This window comes from Sus scrofa, chromosome 1, assembly GCF_000003025.6.
Source record: "Sus scrofa isolate TJ Tabasco breed Duroc chromosome 1, Sscrofa11.1, whole genome shotgun sequence".
Taxonomy (NCBI): Eukaryota; Metazoa; Chordata; class Mammalia; order Artiodactyla; family Suidae; genus Sus; species Sus scrofa.
Window position 1 is genome coordinate 56,688,820 of NC_010443.5, and position 10,341 is coordinate 56,699,160.

Consider the following 10,341-nt stretch of genomic DNA (forward strand, 5'->3'; position numbering starts at 1 on the left):
GTTGATAAATATTCAGAGAATCTGTGGAGGCAATAGGGGTTAAATAAATACAACTAAGATAAAATGGCCACTATGAAAGGAAGAAGGAGTTAGAAAGAAAGGAATTGCTCTTGCAACACAAGGTAAGATGATAACTGAGCCCAGATATTAAATCTCTCCCCAAATCACCACATTCAGACTGAAATGGAAGTGATAGAAATGTGGAGGTGATAGAAATATGAAAGAGCTTCTCGCCGAACGCCGCCAACATGGTGTTCAGGCGCTTCGTGGAGGTTGGCCGATTGGCCTACGTCTCCTTTGGACTTCATGCCGGCAAGCTGGGCGCAATTGTAGATGTTATTGATCAGAACAGGGCTTTAGTGGATGGACCTTGCACTCAAGTAAGGAGACAGGCTATGCCTTTCAAATGCATGCAGCTCACCGACTTCATCCTCAAGTTCCCACACAGTGCTCGCCAGAAGTATGTCCGAAAAGCCTGGGAGAAGGCAGATGTTAATGCAAAGTGGGCAGCCACAAGGTGGGCCCAAAAGATTGAAGCCAGAGAAAAGAAAGCCAAGATGACAGATTTTGATCGTTATAAAGTCATGAAGGCAAGGAAAATGAGGAATCGACTAATCAAGCTTGAAGTTAAGAAACTTCAAAAGGCAGCTCTCCTGAAAGCTTCTCCCAAGAAAGCACTTGCTAAGGGGGCAGCTGCAGCAGCTGCTGCTGCTGCTGCCAAGGTTCCAGTAAAAAAGATCACCACTGCAGGCAAGAAGGCTCCAGCCCAGAAGGCTCCAGCCCAGAAAGCTGCAGGCCAGAAGGCTGCACCTCCTCCAAAAGCTCAGAAGGTTCAGAAACCTCCAGCCCAGAAAGCACCTGCTCCAAAAGCATCTGGCAAGAAAGCATGAGAACATAAGAGGCTATTATAAAAGTAATAAAAGTTTTTTTTGACATGCTGGCAAATCTAAAAAAAAAAAAAGAAATATGAAAGAAATTTCACCTCATTCATGGAAAAATTAAAATTTGACCATTTATGAGGCACAAACTCCAAGAAATCTTAGCTGGACATATGGTAGACACGAACAGAATTTTGAAAGATATTATTAAGGTACTTTCCTGAGAAAGCAATGTCAAATTGTAAAGAAAAAAGGAAGAGAGAGCAGAAAATCCCCCACAAATAGTTCTAATGCGATTTTGAAATTGAGTGAAAAACAATAGATAGATAGATAGAAGCCAATTCTTTTGGAATTCATGTCAACAATTTATATCAACAATATTCAGTAGTATTACCTTCACATGCTACTTAACAAAATTGATGAAATAAGAGCAGCTTCTTAATGCAACAGGTTTTCCTGTGAGATAGCATCTAGTAGAACGAGGATACAGGCAGAAATTTTTATCCTGAGTGTCTGAAATGGAGACTGAGATGAAACTGAAAACTAGATGCAACGAGCCATAGTACTAGCATCACTAAAAGAGATGCTATGCAAAGATAAAACTATCTTTTGAAAATACAGAGGAAGTGTAATTAGAGATGAAAAATATGAAAAAGAACTTAATAGATACTGTAGGCAATGGGAACAGGAATCAGGAAACAGGTATAAGTGCTCCTGAGAGTCTACGAGAAAAAAATGAATAAAACAATTGTTAAAGATATAACAAAAGCAAACTTAACTAAGGTGAATTAAGTTGAAGTAAAACTGAAAGAATTCCCTCAGTCAAGCAAAATCAATGAAAAGGAAATCACATTTGGACATTTCGTGGTATATTTTTGAACAAAAGAGAGATAAAAATAATCTATGACTGTCAAGGCAAATGTGACCAACAAAGACGAAAAAGTCTTTTTTTTTTTTTTTAGATTTCTTTTCTTCCACATAAAATCAAGGAAATTTTATGATATTGAAAGGAAAAAGTTGTAGCCAAGAATTCTACACCCAAACCTATATCTAAATTGGAAAAAGAAAAGAAAAGAAATGTAGGAGTTCCCATCATGGCTCAGTGGTTAATGAATCCGACTAGGAACCATGAGGTTGTTGGTGCAATCCCTGGCCTTGATCAGTGGGTTAAGGATCTGGCATTGCAGTGAGCTGTGGTGTAGGTCGCAGACGCGGCTTGGATCTGGCATTGCTGTGGCTCTGGCGTAGGCAGGTGGCTACAGCTATGATTCGACCCCTAGCCTGGGAATCTCCATATGCTGCAAGTGCAGCCCTAGAAAAGACAAAAAAAAAAAAAAAAAAAAAGAGAGAGAGAGAAAGAAAGAAAAGAAAAAAAAAGAAATGTATGTAGAAAGAAAACATATATGCAAATAGACCAAAGGAACAGAATTGGGACTGCAGAAATAAACCCACAGTTATATGCTCATTGAATTTATGTTAAAAGCGACACCATGTAAGAGAATGTCCTTTTCAATATAGAGAAAAACAATGCATAACCTTATACCATACTTAAAAAAATCAAATATCATTCCCAGATGGAAGATCTACATGTGAATTTACAAAAAAAAAAAAAAAAAAAAAGCCTCTGGATTATTATATTGGAGTATAATTTTATGATTTGGTATAGGCAAAACTTTTTTAAGGACACAAAAAGCCATAGCAATTAAAGAAAATAATTGAAAATATTATATATTAAAATCTAGGACTTTAGGGAACCCATCTGGGTAACCACCATGCAGATAGGAGAATATCACCAGCCTTTGGAGGCCTCCCACATACCCCTTCCTTGAACTATCAGTTTCCTCCCTTGGATGACCAGTCTCCTGACTTCTCTACTACCCCTTAGTTTTGCCCACTTTCCAACTTGAGGTGACTGAGGCATTCATTCTGCATTCTTTTGTGTTGGCTTCTCTTGTGCAGCATTGTATTTGTGAGGTACATCCATGCTGTTGTTGCTAGCAGTGTTCATCTTTATTGTATTCTACTGGCTAAACCAGCATTTATTTTTCCTTTCTACTGTGAATGGACATTTAGTTTATTCCCAGATGGAGCTATTAAAGTGCTGCCAAGAACATTTCTATACATGTCTTTTGGAGTAAACATGTATGCATTTTGTTTGGCTGTGTACTAAGAAGTGGGATTGCTGGGTCATAGGATATGCATATGTTCAACTTTAGGAGATTAATGTCAGGAAAGTTTCCCCAACTGTTGATACCAGTTTACACCCCCAGAAGTGGTGTATGAGAGCTTCAGTTGCTGCACATGCTTGTCAGCTCTTGGTAATTTTAACCATTATGCTGGGTGGGTGTTAGCATCTCACTGTGGTTATTTGTATTTCCAAGAGATTGAAAAAACAGAGCACTTTAAATATCTGGTGGTATTCTCCTTTCTGCTCTGCATGGTGGTTACCCAGATGGGTTCACTTCATGAAAAATTAATCAAATTGCACATGTATGACTGGTGTCCTATACATCAATATAAAATTACTTTAAATCAGTTTATAAAACATTGTAGTATGATATCATTTTTAAGGGCAAAACTGTAATGTGTCTATAAGAAAAAGGCAAGTCAAAGTGTGGTTGTTCCTGTGTATTAGAAATAGTTAAGAATTAATTATTTCAGAATTAATTGCTTTAGAATTAATGTGAATAGTCTTATTTATTTTACTTTCTGTTTTGTTTTCTATTTCCAGTTTTTCTCACAGTGCCCAAGAAATCACTTTTCTACATTAAAAGAAAAATAAAAATATTTCATATACAGGAAGAAGGCCTCTTCAGATGGATGGACCAGGAAGGCTGACGTTAATGGATGGTTCTAGAAAAGAAGATGCTTCTTAAGGAAGTTACTGAGCTGAGCAGCAGTGACTGATGCATACGTGAAAAATGAATCCTGCCAGACAAGTATAAAACATTGTACTTTATTTAGGTTAAACTCAGTGAGAAATGATAACATCTCATATTTCAATGGCTCTTTATGGTTTCAATGTACTTTCATGTCCATTTTCTGATTTTAGCCTCACAAAATTCTGTAAAATAACTGGGACAAGAGCCATTATCACCATTTTGTGAATAAGAAAGTGAGTCATAGAGTGATAAAGTAACATGCCAAAACCTAGGACGGGGTAAGTGACTGTTGGAGGGAAGATAAGGTGACCCAGAAATTTTTGTCCCAATAAGGTTATCTTTTACGAGAACTGGCAATCAAAACTTTTAAATATTCAAAGACACCCAAAATATATCCCTCAAGCAAGTGTTCCAAAAAAATTACTAGAAAACCAATTCTACATTAAAAAGGCAATAAGTAATCATTAAAAAGCAGTAAGTAGTAATAAGAATTTAGGCATTAAAAAGTAAGCATGTGAAAAAGATACACATCAGTATTGACTAAATAAATTTATCAAGTCAAATATAAATAATGATAAATATTGCAAAATTGAATCTAGAAAATTCTCAGAAACCTTAATAAGTCTTGTATTTCCAAGTATATAGTAGTCTGAGTCCATAGAAACTAATATAGTTAATATTGGCAGGTTTGACCTATCAGGAAATAAAAAATATATTTCTTTATTTTTAAACTTTGAACATTAAAGATAGGCTTACAATATCTTTAAAAGCTTTTCAGAAATGACCAAGAGAATTTGAAGCAATATGTTCTCCTTATGTTTTCTGTTTGTTTGTTTTTTGTCTTTTTGTCTTTGTAGGCCTGCACTCACGGCACATGGAGGTTCCCAGCCTCGGGGTCTAATTGGAGCTGTAGCTGCTGGCCTACACCACAGCCACAGCAACGCGAGATCCACCAGATCTGCCAGATCCGAGCTGTGTCTGTGACCTACACCACAGCTCACGGCAAGGTAGGATCCTCAACCCACTGAGAAAGGCCAGGGATCGAATCGGCAACCTCATGATTCCTAGTCAGATTCGTTTCCGCTGTGCCACGACACGAATTCCTCCTTATACAGTCAAAAAGAAAGGTAGATATAAAAGAAAAGCAGATGCAAAAAGCACAACAAATAAACATGACGCAAAATGACAGGAATAAGAACTAGTGGCTCGCTTGGATCAATGCAAATAACTTTAAATTAAAAACAAAAACTCTACAATTGGATTAGAAAATAAATCCTACCAGATCATTCTTACCAAAAAAAAAACTCAAAAATGAGGCTGAAACTTTAAAAAATTTTAAAGGAATTTGTATCAGGCAAAAAGAAAGAAAATTCAAAAACAGAATATTTATATCAGACAAAGTAGATTCCAAACCAAAAACACCAAATATGGTAAAAGAGAATTATTTTATAATGAAGTATCTTCACAATGAATATTTAGCAATTTAAAATAAATAAAATGAATCAAGAAGTATATAAAACAAAACCCTTTTGAAAAGAGATGGTCAGAGGCAATTATAGTGGAACATTTAATGTAGAAGTCTCAATCTCTGACAGGTTATATTGGATAATAAATAAGGACATGAGACTTTAAATAATTTAAATATGAACACAGAATTAATAGGTCTCTAACATGTGTTTCCTACCAGTTTTCTGTAATATACCAGCTTTCTAACGATCTATTGGTCATTTACAGAAATTGACTACAAATACAACTTTTGAATTAAAAAAGCAGACATTCTGTGACCCACATATTCAGGAAATCTGACAGGGCAACATGTGAACAGCCAGTAAGTAACAAATGCTTAAGCCAGAAATCTCAACCTGAACATTTAAAAACAAAACCAAAACCCTCTGCCCTAAATAAATATTGGGTCAACAGGGACAACAAAATTAAAATCACAGACTCTTTTGAAAATAATAACATTGAAAACATTAAGAATTGTGGAAATGGGGCAAGAGCTGGTCTTAGGATTTTAAAGAATTTTTGCTCTATTTCCAATAAAGGGGATAAATATTTTTTTAATCTGCATCTTTTTGACTATGTTCTCTTAGCTGATACAATTTAAACTCAGTCATCTAACTGTCCTTCCTAAAAGCTTAAAAATGATACTAAATTCTCTCAAGATATTTGGACCTGCAACTGGTCTCAAGAACTACCTGGACTTCTGCAGTGAGGCTGTAAGCTGGTGCTGGAAACGACCCTGCACAGAGTCTGTAGCCAATGACTAGAAGAGCCATCCCTAATAATACTACCCCATACTCCTCACATGGCTTTCTACCTACAAAACTAGAGAATGACACCTGCCTTTCTAGAAATGATGCTCTTGGAAGATGTCATCAGGATGATGGCAGAGAGGACAGGAGAAGGAGGGTATTGTCTACCTGAGGCAAGTGTAGCGCTGGTACTACCAGATTAACCTGAGCAGCAGGGCTGCAGTGGCCCATGGGGTCCTGCTCTGACCAGGCAGTGATAATGTATGTGGGGCAGAGAGGAAAGATGCCACATCCAGCTGGACGGCTCTGATAACTGGGGAAGTCAGCGGTGGCGTGTGGCCACCCGTTGACAGACATAACAGTCCTGTAATGAAATTCACTAAGTACAATGATAAGCAAGTTTCATCTGCTCCATTTCAAAAGAGGAGTTAAGAAATCTGAATCTGAGAGACTCTTTTACACTCCATTGAAGGCAATAATCTCAGTATCAGATAGGGCCAAATTTTCTCCGTACGGTTTGGAATGAGAAAATGCTTCTGCTTCCCAATATCTAATATCCCTCTGCTTGCTTCAGATCTGTAAAATGCAGGCCACTGGGTACTGTTTTCATAGTGATCACAGCAAGTGGGTCCCTGAATCCAAAAATCTCCCAGCATCTCTTCAAGAGACAGCTCAGCAGTATTTCCTGGTGTGACTGAGAGATTTGCAGAGTAGAGATTTGCAGAGTCTGGGCATGTCATCTGCCTTGGTAACCCTGGGTCAGAGTCAGAAACCAAAGCAGGGTAATGGCCAAATACCTTTTGTTATTTAACAAAGACACATGGTAAGCACAGTGATGATGAATCTACAGTTACAAAGTGCCTCCAAATATTAAGAGGCAAATGGAAATCAGTGCCCCTTCACTGGGGAGAGAAGGGGCAAGGGTGTTTTTGCAGGAATCCCTACTTTGCTGTGCAGACATTTAACCTGGATTCTATCCTTTCAAACCTTGTTTATTAGCTGGTACTGCTTAAAAACAAAACCAGACAAACCTGGTCTAATTCTCTTACCACTTGACAAACTCAGTGTAATTTGTCATAGGTAAAGAGTGTGACATCATGCCTTTTTATCTTTGATTTTTACAATTGATATGAATTGTAAATTGTGCTGTTGCTTTGTCTCCTTTGAGAACAGGTGTTCTGAGTCATCCATGATATTTTGCTGAGCCCACATTTTTGAGGTGATCAGCTGGAGTCAGGGGATCTGAGTTCGACCTTAGAGCAGGTTTTCTTCCAAGAAAAGTCCATTGGCTGGTGTGGGAACTGAATGAAGAACGAGCCCATGGATTTCTCCAGTTGTCTTCAGACTCATAAGTCTTTTCATTGCTCTTTCTATTACACTTGGAATCCTGTAGAAAATGGTTTATGACTCTTTAAGCAGAAAATTGTAAAGTTATATTGCTAGTAAACTATGGCTGTGATTCAGTTTTATGTATTCTCATGGCATTGAGAGAAAATATATTTATGTCATAAATTCTTGGAGATGGCCACATTATCTAGCAAGAACCATGTAGGCCTCTATCACTCATGTATGAAAAGTGCTGGACTCCAGGAACGTATTTGCAAAAGTAACTTTATTTTTGTCTTTCACCATCACTTTAAATTTACTCTGTAGAGAGTTTTCCTTTTCTTTTCCCTTGATTGCCAGTGGGACAGGCCTCGTAATTTTTCTGTTCACTTTTAAAAATAGTTTTATTAAAGTATAATTTATACACCATAAAAAGACTCATTGTGAAAGTACAAGTCAATGATATTGTTAGTAAGTTTTAGTGAGTTGCCGTATTTCATGACAATCCAATTTTAGAACATTTCAGTGACTCTTCCAAAATTCCTTCAAGTCCATTGGCCATGAATCCCTGCTCCCTCTCCAGGCCCAGGAACCACTGATCTGCTCTTTGACTCTAAAAATGTGCATTTTCTGGACCCTTTAAATAAATCAAATTATACAGTTTATTGTCGTTGGATCTGACTTGTTTCACTTATCGCAATGAATGTGAAATTCATCCATATTGTAGCATCTATCTGTATTTCCTTCCTTTTTATTACTAAAGAGTATTTTATTCTATGGGCGTGTCACAGTTTTGTTTATCCAGTCAACAATCATTGGATATTTAGGTTGCTTTCATTTGGATTATTATGAATAACAATGACATGAATATCTATGTACAAATTTTTATGTGTACATAGATTTGCATCCTCAGTTGACCATAAATAGGAGGTTAGTTTTTGGATCCTCAGTTCTGTCTCATTGATTTATATATCTATCCTTACACTAATACCAAACAGTCATGATTACTGTAGCTTTATATTAAGTTTTGAAAATTGGGTAAGTCCTCTACTTCTGTTCTAAAATTGATCTAATCTGGATTCTTTTCATTTCCATCTAAATTATTATATCAGTATGTCGGTCAGAATTCAACAGGAGAAGTATAACCAATAGGATAGATATATATATTTAGAAATTCAGTAAAAGAAACTTTATGGGATTGCAGGGGCTGACTAGGCAAATCTGGCAGGCAGGACATGGACATGGGCTAAAGCTACTGTATGCAGATAAAATTGCTTCTTTTTCTCAGGAAAGCATCACCCCTGATTTTAAAGCCTTCCAATTAATTGAATCAAACCCATTAAGATTATCCACCATAATCATTAAAGTCAAATGATTAAGACATTAATTACATCTGCAAATTTCCTTCACAGCAGCACCTAAATTAATATTCTATTTGAATAGCTGGAGACTATAGACTACCAAAATTAACACATCCCCAACCCTGCCCCCCCCCCAAAAAAACCCTATACTCTTCTTGTCAATTTCTGCAATAAAAGTCTGCTGGGATTTTGAAAGAGATTGTGTTGCTTCTATAGGTGAGCTTGGAAAGGACCTCCATCTTGGGTCTTCCAAACCAAAACACACAATGTCGCTCCATTTATTTGTCTTTGTAAATTTATCTTAGTGATGTTTTATAGTATTTATGTGGGAAGATTTTGTTTTGTTTTTCTTTTAAATTTTTATTGGTTTACAACATTATATAAGTTTAATGTGTACATTATATTTCAACTTCTGTATACACTACTGTGCTCACCACCAAAAGCTGAGTGTCCATGCATCACCAAACACCTGAACCCCTGTACTCGTTTCACCTTCGCTTCACTCCCCTCCCCTCTAGTAACCACTATTGTTTTCTCTGTGTCTATGTTTTTTGGTTTGGTTTGGTTTTTTCATGTAGTTGTTGTTGTTTTGCTCTTGCCCATTTGCTCCAGCTAGGACTTCTGGTCCTAAGTTAAGTAAGAGTGGCAAGAGTGGACAGCCTTCCCTGGTTCCTGGTTTTTCAGCTTTTCACCATTGAGTATGATGTTAGCTGTGAATTTGTCACATATGGCCTTCATTATGTTAAGGTAAATTCCTTCTCTGCCCAATTTATTAAAAGTTTTTTTTTTATTATAAATGGGGGTTGAATTTTGTCAACTGTTTTTTCTGCATTTATTGAGATGATTATATGATTTCTGTTTTATTTTGTTAATGTGGGGTATCATGTTGATTGATTTGATGATGCTAAACCATTCTTGCATCCCTGGAAGAAATCCCACTTGCTACAGATCTATGTATACTTCTTCAACCATGTGGGAATACTTTTAATTACTAATTTAATTTCTAAACCTATCATAGATCTATTCAGATTTTCAATTCTTCTTGCATCAGTTTTGGTAATTTGTATCTTTCTAGAAACCTGTCCAAAACTTGTCCTTTTCATCTAAGTTATCTAGTTTATTGGCATAAAATAGTTCATAATATTATCCTGCAGTCATTCTAATTTCTCTAACACAAGTAGTTACATCTCCCCTTCATTCATGATTTTGATAATCTGTGTCTCTCTTATTTTCTCTGTCTCTCTATCTACAGGGTTGACAATTTTGTTCATCTTTTTAAAGAACTGATTTTTGGTTTCATTAGTTTTCTCCACTATTTTTTATTTTGTTTTGTTTTATATTTCAATAATTTCCATCATACTTTTTGTTATTTGCTTCCTTCTATTTGCCCTTAGTTTAAATTTCTCTTTTTTTCTACTTTTTAAAGTAGGTATTTATATTTATCAGTTTTCTAGCCAGCCCTATTTTAGATTCTTTCCATATTTTTAATGTGTTATGTTTTGTTTCATTCAGTTCAAAGTGTTTTTACTTTTCCTTCTGATTTCTTCTTTGACCCATAGGTTATTCAGAAGTGTGTTATTTAATTTCCAAAGAGATTGGAAATTTACCAGATATCTTTCTGTTGTGAATCTTTAATTTA

The 10,341-nt window shown here is 36.2% G+C and overlaps 1 protein-coding gene across 1 annotated transcript; it reads left to right on the forward strand.

Moving 5' to 3' along the window:
• On the forward strand, positions 231-949 carry LOC100739087 (60S ribosomal protein L14-like). Its single transcript, XM_003480281.4, has one exon. It carries the CDS (start codon positions 249-251, stop codon positions 888-890), a length of 642 nt encoding a protein of 213 aa, XP_003480329.1. The 5' UTR covers positions 231-248; the 3' UTR covers positions 891-949.

Excerpts from the sequence above, each read along its gene's own strand:
- LOC100739087 (XM_003480281.4), top strand. The coding sequence starts at position 249 with ATGGTGTTCAGGCGCTTCGTGGAGGTTGGCCGATTGGCCTACGTCTCC.